This window comes from Rhamphochromis longiceps, linkage group LG23 (assembly GCF_057381845.1).
Source record: "Rhamphochromis longiceps isolate RC_006_pf linkage group LG23, R_longiceps_female_GT1.1, whole genome shotgun sequence".
NCBI lineage: Eukaryota > Metazoa > Chordata > Actinopteri > Cichliformes > Cichlidae > Rhamphochromis > Rhamphochromis longiceps.
Genome location: NC_140578.1, coordinates 44,466,155 through 44,482,655, shown reverse-complemented (window position 1 = coordinate 44,482,655; position 16,501 = coordinate 44,466,155). Strand labels below are relative to the sequence as shown.

General features: G+C 44.8%; 1 protein-coding gene across 1 annotated transcript in view; it reads right to left on the bottom strand.

Annotated features, from left to right (window-relative positions):
• Positions 1 to 1,332: 1,332 nt before the first annotated feature.
• Positions 1,333 to 16,501, bottom strand: part of LOC146642794 (protein NLRC3-like) — a 134,241-nt gene continuing 119,072 nt past the window's right edge. The window contains exons 7-9 of the mRNA XM_085397190.1: positions 5,223 to 5,423; positions 2,674 to 2,847; positions 1,333 to 1,998 (exon numbers count right to left, since the gene is read on the bottom strand). Of these exons, the coding sequence (XP_085253316.1) occupies positions 1,989 to 1,998; positions 2,674 to 2,847; positions 5,223 to 5,423 (385 nt within the window). The 3' untranslated portion in view covers positions 1,333 to 1,988. The remainder of the gene's footprint in view (positions 1,999 to 2,673; positions 2,848 to 5,222; positions 5,424 to 16,501) is intronic.

Sequence of the window (16,501 nt, the reverse complement as noted above, 5' to 3'; positions counted from 1 at the left end):
ACGACAGGCGTAACTCACACAAACGGGTAACATGAGGCTCAGATGCTTTGGACGTGTTCACATATACTGGACACAGAATGATGAAGATGGAGCTGCAGGAAGGAGGAAAAGAGGAAAAACACAGAAAAGATTCACAGATGTGGTGAAAAAGGACACGACAGCTTCTGTTTGTTAGTTTGGTTTTTCTTTATTTGGTAAAGATTCAGAAATAAAGAGAAGATCACATGTTTGAATATTATATTAACGTTCTGTAATTACAACAAGTTGTAAAATCTTTCCAGAGTGAGACAGAGACTGTGCAGAGACTGTAGAAGGACAGAGCAGCAGCAGAGCAGTCCAGATACACTGATGATCCTCTGTCAGATCCAGAGGGACACACAGGGCTGATGCTGGACTCTACATTGTGTCTGACAGTGGAGCTGTTCTCAGAGCAGTTCACTCTGCAGCACTGACAGTCATCTGCACTTCATTCCTCTGTCAGTCACTGCTGGATGAAGCTCTCCTCTCCACCTCCCAGTAACATGGCCCAGTCAGAGCGTCTCTACTAGAGATGGCACGATACCACTTTTTTATGTCCGATACCGATATGAATCCAATATAGTGTTTTTTAATCAACAAAACTGTTTTTTAAATATCTTGCTGCATTTTGCAAGTCTGCAAGTTCATACTCAAGTTTAAAACAACAACTACACTAAAGCTATTCTGTTATACCTGTATACAAAAAAAATATTTCATAGTTCAGCAATACTGATCAATCTAATAAACATAAACCTACACCATCCTCCCTATTCTGGTATTTTAAAGAGTACTTAGCATAAATATTAAGCAACCTAACTAATAGGGTTCCAACTCCCAGCAACAACAAAAATAAATAAATAAAAAATAGGGAACCACCCCTCACGCGCCACCTCATGATGCTTAATCAACGTAATCAACCTTAATTTGATGCAGTGTGAAAAAAAATGCACAGAAATCAATTATTTTTCAAGAAATATTAAATAGATTCAACATCTTTCTTCAACAAAATTGCAGACTGCACAGATGGTACCTTCCCAAAGGAAAAAGTACTATAGCTTACTAGGGTATATATATTAGACTTAATAGTTACTATATACAGTAATGGACTTCTATTTATTTTGCATCAAATTAAAACTTTGGGTGTCAGATAATTATTTATTAAAAGCTAGACATTTTAAATGAGAATAAGAAAGAAAAGTATGTCTTTGTGCCCCCTTTTCCCTGTTAATGCCCTATTGGCCCCCCTGGCTAAACTTTGCTAGATCCGCCCCTGCACAGTTACCAGCCGTCAGCTGCATAGAAAAAGGATCCTGGTGTAGAAAGTAATATTAAATAAATTCTAACAACAGCTTATCAAGCTTAAACGTGCTGCTGTTGTTCAGCCGCTGGTTTGCTCTTTCTGGCGCAAAGTGGACCAAAAACAAACAAGTGAGACGGACTCGCGACAGAAAAGCCGATCAGCTGATCATTTAAGCAGTTTCACGATTGAAGTAGCAGCGAGAGCAAGAGGCAGTCGCTCGTTAAGCTTAACGTGGGAATGCTTTACAAACATTCAGAGATGGACTTACACACTTGCTTTACTTCTCTCGGGGATAACTTTGTCGGAGATGAAATGCCGGGTTGCTAGCGAAGCTCCAAATGCTATCCAGACCACCGACAGGTCCCGCATGCCACAGCTGCTCTATCACGTGATGCATACTGCTCCGAGTGCTAACGTTCTGAGGTGAGTTACGGGGTGTTGCAAGTTTTGTGAGGTGCTTTCATGATATTTAATGGATCGGATTACATTTTTTATTTTTCTCCGATATCCGATCCAGTAATTTAGGTCAGTATCGGACCGATACCGATACGTAATATCGGATCGGTCCATCTCTAGTCTCTACACACAAGCTGCTGCTGCTTCAACCTCTCTGGATCATCAGGACACAGCTGCTCCTCTCTCAGCACACACACCGTCCTGTTTACCATCATCACCTCCACCTGCAGAGAGAAGGAGGAAGAGCAGAGGAGATAAACGAGTGTTTCCAGAGACTCTTCATCAGCTGTCAGTCAGTGATGCAGCACATCCAGTATAAAGAGCAGCAGGGACGTCAGTGCTGGGACTGTACTAGGACTCATTGTTGCTTCACTTTTTCTAATCTTTGGATTTTTATTGAAGTTGCTGAAAATGTTTTTCCCTCCTAGTTTGAGTTTGGACTTTCATTCATTAGAAGAACCTTGGTGTGTCCACTCTGAGCTCTGTAGGAACCCCAACAACAAGCCCAACAATCCAGATGGACGGTTCCAGCTGTTAACTGGAGGAATTCCATCCAAACATCTGCTCTCACTAAATTCTTCCTCACCTACAGACTGTGTTCTTCACTGCTTTAAACTTGGAAATCAATGCAGTCATTGGTCTGCGTGCTGCTTTGTTCAGAGAGCTGATTGGCTGTTGACAGTGTTTGATCAGAGCGTGTCAGCCGTTACTATGGTGACCATAAGGGTGAGAAACAGGAAGTGTTTGTGTCCAATCCTGAAGCCTGTCACCGTTCTCCTCTCACAGCTTCACTGAGAAGCTGCAGCTTTACAGGAAACACTGGATCTTTGTTTCATACTGACTGTGTTTAGTACAATACTGCTGACAGCACCACCCACTCACTCCATCACTCTACTGACCTCAGAGTCTCCAGTCTGTAGTCTGGACTCTGCTGAAGATCAGACAGCTGCTTCACATCTGGATCCTTCAGGTTGTTGTAGTACAGGTCCAGCTGTCTCAGATGGGAGGGGTTGGACTTCAGTGCTGCTGCCAGATAATCACAGCTGATCTCTGACAAACCACAGCCCTTCAATCTGTATAAAGAATGAAAGATGTAAGTTTATTAGACAAAGTGCTTGAAATCATTCAGTGTTTCATCATCTGTTCAGAGCTGAAGAAGGTTCAGAATGTAGAAGTTTAGAAAATGGAAACTCCAAACAGCTGAAGCCAACAGGAAGCAGCTTCAAACAGGAAACTGTGCAGAGTTTCAGACTATATGTCCTGATGCAGCCAGTTGGATTTTGGAGATTTGAATCTCTGTTCTGTGACTAAGTCCTTGAATCATTTCTTCCAGTTGGTCCAACAAGACAGACTAAGTATTGGACATGTGTTGTGGCTCCATCAGGGGAGCTTCTAAATGTGATGTGATGGCCCCTCTGGGTCTGTCAGGTCACAGCACTGAAGAGAGCTCAAACTGGGCACACAGTTGTTCCAGTCTGGACCAAAGACTCTATACTGGGACTGAGGGACTGCTTTGACTGCACCCACTGGGACTTTTTAAGGGCTCATGTTCTCACTTAGATCATCGATTTCTACTGACATTTCTTTCTGGGAAAAATGGGGATTACTTTGGAAACAGGAAGTATTTTCCCCAATAAGCAGCCCTGGATTAGTAAATCACTCCAACATGTTCTCAGGCAGAAGAAGCTGTCTTGTTATGAGGGAGAGAAGAAAAAGATTGAGGCACAGAAACCTGTTGAAAGAGAGATAAAGCAGCTAAAATCAGGTGTAAAAGTAAAGCAGAGGATGAGCTGAATAAAGGACACTCAAGGCTGGCTTGGAAAGGAATGAAGTCCATGGTGGGGATGCAGAACAAGGAGCAAAGATGAATGTGATGCTGAATCAGCAGAAGACTTGGACTCATTTGATTCCAGCTTTGATATCATTGATTTCAATGAAGAGCTTTGTGATTGTAGCAAAGGGCTGGTAGCTCTGAGAGTCCCACTGATGAGGTGTTTGTGTGGAAATCTCTTAGTGGGACCAAAGAGAGAAAAAGCCCTGGTCCTGATGCTGTGGGAGGGAAATGATTGAAGTGTGCTGTGAGGAACTGACTGGGAGATTTTCACACATTTTCCAGTCCTCCTTGGAACAACAGGAAGTTCCCAGCATATGGAAACAAAGGTTAAGTGTCCTATGGCACTCAGTGATGATGGTGCTGTGGCCCCACCACCTCCACCTCTTTGTAAAGGAACTAACTGTAATCTGAAGCTTCAAATGGAACTAAGACTTCCTCCACTAGGTGGCAGTGTCTGATGAGAAAGTGTTAGTGGAGCTGGCCTGGAGTCAGAAACAGGAAGATGCAGGATTTGGGCTGAAATGGGCAAAAGTGGTTAGCACTAGTGCCTTAGAGCAAGAAGGTTGTAGGTTGAAGCTTGTCGGTCAGCTGGGCCTTTCTGTGGAGGTTGGATGTTCTCCCACAGTCCAATGAAATGCTGCTTAGGTTCATTGGTGCTTCTACATTGGCTGTAGGTGTGGATGTGAGGGAGTGCTTCTCTGTCGCTCTCTGTTGGCCCTGTGATGGACTGCTCACCTGTGCAGGTGGACCACGCCTCTTGCCCTATGACAGCTAGGGCACAGGCTGCAGCCCTGTGAGCCTAACCTGAATAAACAGTTAGCAAAAATGATCCATAGATGGCCTGAAATCCCCCAGTTAGCAGTTTGGTAGATAGCTATGACATGCTAATCCCATCCAGCAGCTGTATTCTACCTGTAAGCTGATCCCTGCTGAGCCAAAGCACTTTTTCATATACAAATTACAACCTTTAGTAGAAACCTATTGGTCAGCATCTTATTAGCCTGCTGTTAGCTTCATTCCACAGAAAACTGAGAGAAACTAACAGAGTTGATAAAGAATAAAGAGAAATGTGCTGATTTAAAGCCTTTGAAGTGCTTCAGATGATCTCTGTCCACTTCTGTCCACTCATTCATTCATGTAAGCTTTCTAATGCAGCTTTGATCTTCACAGTCTGCTTGATGAAACTCATTCTAACCCTGAATGTCAGAGTGTTCCTCCTTCTCTTTCCCATCATTCATGCTGGCAGTGGAGGAGATTTGGATGTTGGACTGTGTTTTGGATGATGTGTGTATGTTTGTGTTGGACTGCTGTCTGTAAAGCAAACGCACATTTTGCTTTGGATTTCAGTGTCAGACAGACTTTAAGGTGCAATGAAGAGTTTGAGAGTTTCACAGTGAATTTTCCAGTGGAGGATTTTTCTTCTTCTTTGAAGGTTTGAAATGTGAACATTGTTCTGCTGCAGTCAATGGACTAAACCAGAGAAGAAGAAAACAGACTTTACCATGAAGATCCTCAGTGTGGATCAGTATAATATCAGCCTGATGTCTGCAGTTTAGTGTCAGCACAACTTTCACATCATATTCATCTCAGCACAACTAAAACATGCTGACTGACCTCAGAGTTTCAAGTTTACATCCTGGACTCTCCAGGAAACCACACAGATGCTTCACTCCTGGATCCTGCAGCTTGTTGTTGTTGGTCGAAAACCAGGAGTAGTCATTACTCAGGTCCAGCTGTCTCAGATGGGAGGGGTTGGACTTCAGTGCTGCTGCCAGATAATCACAGCTGATCTCTGACAAACCACAGCTCCACAATCTGTATAAAGAATGAAAGATGTAAGTTTATTAGACAAAGTGCTTGAAATCATTCAGTGTTTCATCATCTGTTCAGAGCTGAAGAAGGTTCAGAATGTAGAAGTTTAGAAAATGGAAACTCCAAACAGCTGAAGCCAACAGGAAGCAGCTTCAAACAAACACAACAAGAGAAAAAACTCTGAATGTTTCACATTAAAGTCGTACATTTCTCATAAAAACAGGACAAAGACTTGAAAAAGTCGTGTTTTTCCTTCCAGGAACCACATGGCTTCACTTTTAAAGGTGAAGTGTGACAGAAATGGACATATTTGAAGTCCAACACCTTTTTCCAGTCACATTATTAAAGCAGACAAACTACAAGCTCATTTTCATTCCAACAAGTCATCTTCTGACCTGGACTAACAACACTGGTCTCTATGTGCAGCTGGCTGTGAGACCAGTGCTCAGGGAGCGTCTACAAAGTGCAACACTGAAAGAACATCACACACTCATTTGCTTCCAGCACTTTCACACAAACATCTACTGTCATTATTGTCACCAAACTCTGTGGATCCTTTATTGCAAATTCAAATGGGATCAAATGGTCAGACAAAAGAGGGTTATGAGGAAATATGATGAAATGTTGTGTATTAGCAGCAAGTTATTGAATCTTTTTCCTCAGAAACCAAACAAAATGATTGACAAACATGTTTTTACAAACTCTGTGTTGGACTTGGATCAGCAGGATAAGCTGATGTTTAAAGGCATTTGAGTCTCGCTGTATGAGAGTCCAGTTCTTACTCAATATTTATGGATGATGTTCTTTCAGTGTTGCACTTTGTTTGGCACAAAATGAAATTATTTGGCCTCTCAGATGCTTTTAGAGATTCCCAAATGACTGATGATGACATCTCTGGGGTCTGATTGATAGAAAAAAAATGTCTTTGAGACCTTTTGTAACTGACAAACTCTTCATCTGCTAACAACACTGAGTTGAATCTCCATGGCTGATAGTTGGAGCAGGCATCAGGAATACACATTGAAAAAGCAAGAGGAGAAATCACCAGAGTCTTATAATCACATTCTGTAACTAAAGGGAGACGTTTTTCTATACAAATATATGTTTTATGGACATTAGAAAAAAAGAGTATTGACGTGAAGCAGGATTATGAAATCTCCATACATCAGCCAGCCCATAATTATCAAGAAAGCTCTGAATGACGCATGCTGAGTTTGGACTAAGTGTACTTTTGTGTGAACTGTGGTCCATAGCAGATAATGAGCAGTTTAGGTCTCCCTCAAAGATGATATTGTGTGATGACATATTGGGGAGCCGCGCAAAGACATTAGTGAAAAATCTGTGATCGTCCCAATTAGAGGCGTAGATATTTGCTAAGATCAAATGAAAACCATAAACTATATTTTCTGCACTTAAAATCCTGTAATTTTCTCATAAATCGACAGTGCGGCTTATGGATGAATTCTGGTTGTGCTTACTGACCTCGAACCGATTTTATGTGCTACACGGCGCTCAGAAACCTTTCAAAAGATGTTTTGGTACGACTTTACTCAGCTACGAGGTCGCACCGCTTGATGGATTGTTGGAGCATTACAGCTACGAGGAGCCTCGCGGAGTGATACGTACTCTGCTTCAACGTAATATTACTGTATTGAGTGTGTATAAGGACCATAAATGGCACCTGTAAGAGACACGGTTACAAAGAGGGTTTCAAACTCCAGGCTGTCAGTCACGCAGTAGAACCTGGGAACAGAGCAGCTGCTTGTTATTATGCTCAGCGTCTGTTTACATTTTGACTGCACGATTGTGAGCTTTTTGTTATGCACAAACACAACATTGTTTTCTTTTATTTATGGAGCATTATTATTTAATAAATGCTGATCATTTATTTCTGAGTAATTGTTTCATGTACATCTACGCTGTATGTTAATAAATGTGCCTGTGTGAGATTTGGGACACAGCTTTGACTAAGAACTCTCTTTTTGTTCGAACTTTCTGGCTTTAAAAATATCGAGATATATATCGTATATCGCCATCCAGCTAAAGAATATCGAGATATGAACTTTGGGTCATATCGCCCAGTCGTAATATTGCAATAGGTTGTCCGTTAAACTCAAGCGGGGCTTGGGCCCTGGCACGGCGTAGCCACACAATCCTGGTAGTAGTGACGCTCGGCTATGACGGCGTGCGGGTTACCAGCTGGCTTTCTCAGGATAGGGCTCCTGTGTGAGCGGTCGACAATAACGTCTTTATCCATACCCAGCACTTCACGTAGTAGCACGGATACGGCCGTGGAGGAGCTCGAGTCCAGGCCCTCTGGGATCCCTATGATGTGGATGTTAGCTCTCCGCTTCCTGCCTTCATCACATTTATCCTTCAGGTCAGACAGCTCCTCCTTCATACTCTCTACTGTAGACTGCAGGGTGGTCACCTCATCGCTCCACATTGACAGCCCATCCTCAGCTTCTTTCACTGTAACCTTTACTCCATCAACTTCGCCGCACGTCACCGCCATGCTGTTAGCGATCTCATTTCTCAGTCCTTGCACGTCAGCCCTTATATTGTCAAAATCTTCTTTCAATGCATTTCTGACTTCTTCTTTTAACAGCGTACTAATGTCCTCTTTAATGGATTGAAGAAGCTCCAGTTTTAGAGCAGTAGGATCCACATCACGCGCGTCTGTTGAGTCTGCTCTTCAGCGGCCGTAGAGCTGGACGCTGCCCTTTGGCCATCATCGATACTCTCGCCCGAGATCGCACCGGGGCTAAAATATTCACCTGCTCAGCTGTTTTTGATCAGTTTGAGCCTGTGTGGTTTGATCAGGTGGAGGAACGATATGATGCTATAAAGACATCATCTTGTCCAAATGAAGTTGTTCCAACACGTGTTTAAAAAGATTTTAAAGGTTGTTGGTTCCGACATCTTAGCGATTTTTAACAGCAGTCTTAGTTCAGGTGTTGTACAGCCTGTTTTAAACATGCTGTTGTACAGCCTGTACTAAAAACCTGATCTGGATCCTCTGTCCGCTCAAATTTCAGGCCTATTTCAAAGCTTCCCTTCCTGTCGAAGATTTTGTAAAAGATTATATTTGTTCAGCTGCAATCTGTTGTAAAGGTTTCAGTCTGGTTTTAAAGCTCTTCACAGCACTGAAACTGCCCTTTGGAAAGTTCTTAATGATCTTTTATCAGCCACTGATCAGGAGACTCCGCTGTGCTTTTGGATCTGACCGCTGCCTTGACCACAGCATCTTGACCTCACCATTGGAGCATGGCGGCATCAAGGGCGCTCTATTAGACTGGTTCAGCTCTTTTATTAAATCGCATTATTACATTTGGGGCTTATATTTGACGGCAATTTGAAAAACAGCTCTAGCCCGGATGGGAATTTGGGAGTAGATACTCGTAATTCCCATGGACTTAAACGCCACAGTAACATAAGGTGTTCACAGTTAATATTATGTGATTTAACTGTACTCTGAATGTAATTTGCCCTGTAATATGTCACAAGGTAAATACAGGTAATTAGAGCAATGAACCTGTTATGTTAATCATAAAGTATTATTTTATGGTATGTAACTCTGAAGAGAGTTAAAGTATTGTTCAGAGTTCTAATTTTCTGGAGGCCCGTGAAGGTAGCATGAAACGGGACCTGTGTATCTGTTGTAATGGAGGAAGAGAGGAGAACGGCATGGAGAGATGCACGAGGTTAGCTGAACCAAAGTGAGAGACTCAGCTAGTTTTACTGAAGTTACCTAGCACAAAAGAGTGTCGGACTAGAAAGCTAACCGTGTGAGAGCTTCGCAACAGAGTGTGGGGGAAGTGACGTTGTGTTCAATGGTCGCACCACCGTGAAAAAACTGTGTTTCCAGCTACGACCGCTGAGGCTAAAGGCTAGCCCGGACTGCCTGGCTGCGCCACGGAGGCAGCCGCTATGGACTGTCGGAGAGCTGGACAGTGACTGGCTAACGCGTTGTAGCAGAGACAGCATCCGGTCCGCAGGGAGAGCGGAGAGTGAATTTAGTTTGGGACTGGCGAACGGAAACCTACCGAGCAACTGAACTGTAAGTTGGACTTTCGTGCTCTTACTGGGGAGAAGAGGATTTTTCTCCATCGTCCGGCGTGAGCAGCAAACAGGCCTGCAACAAGTGTGAATGTGAGTGTGTGTGGGGCCCATGTGTGAATATTGTGTATCTAGTGGATTATATAGCATATTTTTGAGTGTACATTCGTGAGTCACTTACCAAGAGGTGATAACATAATTTGTGTTGTTTAACATAATTTCAAAGGGAAATATTTCATTTACACAGCATGTTTCATTTGTTTATGGAGCTGGATATCATTTGAGTTGAGTTAAGAAAAGGGTGTTTTATACATTACTTTTTCCTGCCCTTACATTCAGTAAACGTTTGGTTTGTGTTAAAGAGTTGTCTGGGGTTGATTCTTTTACTACTGGTTAAGTCTAACTTGCAGGCAAAGGTTTACTGATAGTTTCCCTGATTCCTGTCTATACCAGAACCTTTTTGTGGTATCTAGGCTGTAACGAACCTAACACCCCGCCTAGGGGGTCCAAACTGAGGTAAGTGGATTTAGACTCCGTATCACGGGTGGGGTGCTACATAAAATGGAGGCACCGCTGGGATAAAGACTGGTAGTAATTAGTATTAACTTGTGACCCAGACAACCTTTAAAGAGAGGGTGATTTGAAGTTATAGTAGGTTACAGCAGAGCAAAATCAGTTTGTGTTTGGTATTGTGTTACACTATACACATACAGTAAGATTCACACACTCAACACCAAGAAATGGCTCAGTTACGGCACTGGTGTAAAGGAGAAGGCCTTAACCCTTCGCATGCCATACTACTTAAAGATGTTCCCGAGGACACAGAGATTGAAGTCATAGAAAGAACTCTGCAATCCATTAAAGTTCTTGGACGTGTGAAGGTTAGAGGACGTATGTATGATCCTCAGAGCAAGTGTTTGACTGTACTGTGTGAATGCAGAGAAAAGGTAAATACTAAAGCCATTCCTCTGGACATTCTAGCTGATGGCAGCAATTCACCCTGGAGAATCATCGGCCACTTAGAGGAGGAGGATGGTTCAGTTGACCAGCTGGTTGCAGATGACTGGCAGGCATCTCAAACTGATTTGGGACCTGCCGCCACACTTCAGGCCTCCACTCCTGAAGCAATCATCAGAGCTGTTGGTGACCTTCTGCAAAATACCTCTAAGCCTGCCAGTGACAATAGCAGCTACAGGAGGTTGCGCACCTTCTCAGGGGTTGTTCCCACACCCCCAGGAGAGGAGCAGTTGGAGAACTGGATACTACAGGCTCGACTGATGATAGAGGAATATGATCGGCCTGACAGAGAGAAGAAAATCAGGATAATGGAAAGTGTAAAGGGTCCCGCGTTGGAGATTTTACAGGCTGTACGATTTAATAACCCTGAAGCAACACCTCAAGAATACATTGATGTAATTGAGAATACTTTTGACACACCAGAAACAGGAGAGGAACTCTATTTTGCCTTCCGAATGCTATGTCAACACAGAGGGGAGAAACTTTCTGAGTTTCTGAGAAGAATGGAGAGATCTCTCAGCAAGGTGGTCAAAAGGGGAGGTCTGTCTCCTGCCCTAATAGACGAAGCACGTCTTGATCAGCTCATTAAAGGTGCAACAGGGTCTGACCTGATGCTGTTAAGTTTGCGTTTAAGGGAACGAAAAGATAATCCCCCTACCTTTCTGCAGCTGTTAAATGAGGTCCGCATTGAAGAGGAGCATGAAGCTTCTCGGCGCAGACTTAACCTCAATAAAGTCGTGCATGTCAAAAGCGCTACTGTACCCACAGGGGCACACGTGGAAAATCTCAGACTTGAGATACAAGGTCTGAAAACCCAAGTCAGTGATCTCACCACTGCTGCCGGGGTGCCAGGTGTCCATTCACCTGGGGCAGCATCCACAGAGAATGTGGAAGCAGACGGCTTGGGAGAAGACAAAAACTTCCAAGCATTAAAGAAAGAAGTGGTGAGGCTAAGAAAACAGATCTCTGTCATGTCAGTCAACCCCAGCAAAGGGGTTGCGGTGCCCTCACCCAGGCACCATGGTTCTCCCACGCACCTTCAGCGGGGAGCAAGAGCACTCAGAGATCCCAGTCACTTTTTCTGTTATTGCTGCGGGGAGGATGGGCACATCTCTACCAAGTGTAAGGCTCCAGAAAACCACCCTAAAGTGATACAGAAATTCATTCATGCTCAACGGAAACAGGGAGAAAGTAATAGAACTCCCAGTCCTGCCAAAGAACCGACCACCACCAATGTAGGTGTTAACCGGAGTGTTGTCAATGTCAGGACGCCTAGTTTCCCTGAAGGACTGGTAGGGCCACCCTCCACAGCCGGTGTGAAGGTAGATGGTGTACCTTGCACCGCTCTCTTAGACAGTGGCTCTCAGGTGACCATCATTTTTGACAGCTGGTATTCAAAACACTTGTCTCATGTGCCTTTACGCTCTGTTACGGGCCTAGATATTTGGGGACTAAGTGAATCAGAGACCAGCTATCCTTACAGGGGGTACATTCAAATTGAATTGGAATTCCCCGAAGAAACACGAGAGAAAGTTGAGACTATCCCAGTCCTCGCTTTGGTGTGCCCAGACCCTCGGTGCTCAGATACCATACCTGTCTTGTTGGGCACCAATGTTCATAAAATCAGACCCATTCCTGCAACTGGAAAGAAAGTGAGGGTGGGGAATGTTTGCTCTGCCAAAGTGAATGTTCAGCAGCCTCAGAACCTACCGACTATTATGTCTGAGTCTGCCAAGGATGATGACAGTCCAGTAGCTAACGTTAAGTGGACTGGTCCTGGCCCACTGGTCATTCCAGCTGGGAAAGAACGTATAGCTGTCTGTAAAGTCAAAGACATCCACACTATTGGAGACAGCATCCTCATCACAGAACGGGCAGCTTCACATGCCCTTCCCCCGAGTGTGCTTGTGCAGCCAACCGTACTGTTCTCCAAGATGCTTGATAGAGACAAGTTTCTGGTGCTCATGCGCAACCAGTCACTAAAAGACACTGCCATTCCCATGGGCACTGTGGTTGCACATCTGCATGTAGCTGACATAGTGACTGATGTCCCCGGCCCAAACACAAAAGCTTCTACTATGCTTGACCCATCTCTGTTTAATTTTGGGGACTCTCCTATACCAGCTGAATGGAAACAGAGGCTTAGTCAGAAACTTGCAGAGAGAGGCAAAGTTTTCTCGACGGAGGAATGGGATGTGGGTTTGGCTAAAGGAGTGCAACATCACATCCGTCTAGCTGACCATACCCCCTTCTGAGAGCGGTCCCGCCGTGTTGCCCCAGCTGACCTGGATGACTTACGCCGCCACCTGCAAGGACTTTTGGCAGCGGGGATAATAAAAGAATCAAGGAGTCCCTATGCTTCCCCCATCGTCTTGGCACGAAAGAAAACGGGGCGGTTGCGCATGTGTGTGGACTATCGGACCCTGAATCGCAGAACTGTCCCTGACCAATACACAGTTCCTCGCATTGACGAGGCGTTGGACTGTTTGTCTGGCAGCAGGTGGTTCTCTGTCTTGGATTTGCGTAGTGGATACTACCAAATTCCCATGGCAGAAGAGGACAAGGAGAAGACCGCTTTCATATGTCCTTTGGGATTCTTTCAATTTGAGAGGATGCCCCAGGGGATAACCGGAGCTCCCGCGACCTTTCAAAGAGTAATGGAGAAAGCAGTGGGAGACATGCACATGATTGAGGTCATAGTGTACCTTGACGATTTGATCGTGTTCGGAAGAACTTTGGAAGAACATGAGCAGAGACTAATCAAAGTTCTTGACAGACTGGAAGAGACTGGCCTAAAATTGTCCATTGACAAATGTCAGTTCTGCAGGCCACAGGTGACATATGTTGGACACATAGTGTCAGAGAAAGGGATTGCCACTGACCCAAGCAAAGTTGAGGCGGTAGCTCGCTGGAAGCAACCCACCGATCTCCCATCACTGCAGTCTTTCCTAGGGTTCTGTGGGTATTATCGTCGCTTCATAAAGGACTACTCCATCATTGTCAAGCCGTTAACCGAACTATGTAAAGGTTACCCACCAACCCAGAAGGGAAAGCGAGCTGTCAGAGTCCCAGAAAAGACCTACCATCGCGTAAATGAACCGTTTGGGGACAGGTGGGATGCTGCATGTACAGAAGCTTTCCAGAACATTATACATTCTCTTACAAATGCACCTGTTCTAGCATTTGCAGACCCAACCAAGCCATATGTGTTGCACATTGATGCTAGCCTTCAGGGGTTGGGTGCTGTGCTCAACCAAGAACACCCAGAAGGGCTGCGACCAGTTGCATTTGCTAGCCGAAAGCTTAGCTCATCAGAGAAAAACTACCCCGTGCACCAGCTTGAGTTTTTGGCGTTGAAGTGGGCTGTAGTTGACAAGTTTCACGACTACCTGTATGGAGCACAGTTCACTGTGAGGACGGATAACAATCCCCTCACATATATCCTCACCACTGCCAAGCTCAATGCCACCGGGCATCGGTGGTTAGCTGCTCTTGCCACTTACGATTTCACTCTCCAGTACCGACCTGGGAGCAGCAACATTGATGCTGACGCGTTATCGCGCAACCCCTTACCAACAGAGGACACTGATTGGCAAACTCTGCCCTTGGACAGTGTCAAAGCTCTGTGTAAGCAGATCTCCTGTAGAAATTCAGCAGGAGGGGGGGCAGTCAGTTTTGCTGAATCGTTAGGAGTTTCCCCTGAGGCACTCCCAGAGTGTTTTGTTTTCCCCACTCATCTTGACTATGGGTGTTTGACCCAGATAAGCAAGGCCGAGCTTATCAAAGCACAAGACAATGATCCAGTGATCGCTCCTGTAAAGAAATCTATGAATGGAGCGATTCCCTTTACTTTCGACAAAGACTCCAATGCAGAAGCCATGTTGCTTCAAAGAGAGGCAAACAAGTTGGCAATCACTGATGGAGTACTCTACAGGAAAGTACAGAGACAACCTGGAAAGGAAATCCATCAGCTTGTACTACCCCGAGAGCATGTTGCCATGGTGCTTAGATCACTTCATGATGAGTCAGGTCACCTGGGGGTGGACAAGACTGTGGAGCTCATACGAGACCAATTCTACTGGCCTAGGATGAGTGCAGAAGTTGAGCAGTACATCAGGAATTGTGGGAGATGTGTTGCACGTAAGGCACCCACACAACGAGCTGCACCATTGAACCAGATCACCAGTAGTGGGCCACTAGATCTCGTGTGTATTGATTTCCTATCCCTAGAGCCAGACTCTCAGGGATATGCTAACGTTCTGGTAGTGACTGATCACTTTACCAGATATGCACAAGCTTTTCCAGCTAAAGACCAGAAAGCCTCCACAGTAGCCAAGATTCTCTGTGAGCGGTACTTTGTGCATTATGGACTTCCGACCCGGATACATTCCGACCAGGGACGTGATTTCGAGAGTAAGCTGATCCACGACCTTCTGAAAGTGTTGGGAATCCGGAAATCCCGGACAACGCCTTATCATCCCCAGGGAGATCCACAGCCAGAGAGATTTAACCGGACGTTACTTTCCATGCTGGGAACCTTGGATCCCAAGAAGAAACAGGCGTGGAATCAGTCCATCAGTCATTTGGTACACGCGTACAATTGTACGCAGAACGAAGCAACTGGATACTCACCCTACCTGCTTATGTTTGGCAGGGAGGCCCGGCTGCCTGTGGACATCTGTTTCGGAACCAACGACCAGACACACAGCAGTCTGACACATCACCAGTACGTAGCTAAGCTGAAAGCTGATTTGCAACAAGCTTACCGCCTAGCGACAGAGGCTGCTGACAAAAGTCATCAGAGAAACAAGAAAGCACATGACAAGCATGTGAAAGAACAGACCTTGGCACCAGGAGACCGGGTGTTGCTAAAGAATTTTGGTGTCTCTGGAAAGCACAAGTTGAAGAATAAGTGGAGAACTGCACCCTATGTTGTGCTTGACAAAATGCCCCGTTTACCAGTATACAGAGTGAAACCTGAGAAGGGAAGGGGGGTGGAGAAAACGGTGCATCGTAACCACTTATTACCCATAGGGTATCTAGTGAGACTTCCAAATGATAGTGAACCAGAGTTGTTTGATAGACCTGTCACTCGATCCCAAAGGGGACTCGCCAAGGCTACACCAGTTGACAATCAGGGAGATGCAATATCTTCTTCAGAGTCGGAATCCGAAGATGCATGCCTGACACAATTCCCATACATGGATTGTGAAAACCTTCTGTCACTGTCAGAACAGCTTCTGAGGGACCAAGGTCAAAAGCCAAATGTGTTGGATCTTGAGAGTTCAACCACTGATTTGGCAGATATTGAAAGAAATTCAGATGATCATAACCCTCCAGCTCTCCAGCTAGACCCTGAGGCAGTTACAGTGACTGGCCCTGAGGAGGGAACCGAAGAGAGTGGGATGTCGCTGGAAGGAGAGGAGCATCCAGTGGGCCGCCCACAGAGACTAAAGAGGCCTGTGGTGAGACTGAGTTATGATGAACTCAGGCAATCATCAGATCACCCTGTAGTGGTTTTGAGCCATGGGGTTTTGGTGGGAAGTGGCACTTACAGACATTCACGAGATCACACTTGCCAGACTTCATGGTGTCACCCACTAGCACTATGCCCTTCCTGTGTTAAATTAGAGCTGGACTAACAAAGCACAGATTTTTGTGTTTATAAATCTGTGGGGTTTGATAGGGGCATCAAACGCATTTAGAAGGGGGAGGGTGTAGCCCGGATGGGAATTTGGGAGTAGATACTCGTAATTCCCATGGACTTAAACGCCACAGTAACATAAGGTGTTCACAGTTAATATTATGTGATTTAACTGTACTCTGAATGTAATTTGCCCTGTAATATGTCACAAGGTAAATACAGGTAATTAGAGCAATGAACCTGTTATGTTAATCATAAAGTATTATTTTATGGTATGTAACTCTGAAGAGAGTTAAAGTATTGTTCAGAGTTCTAATTTTCTGGAGGCCCGTGAAGGTAGCATGAAACGGGACCTGTGTAT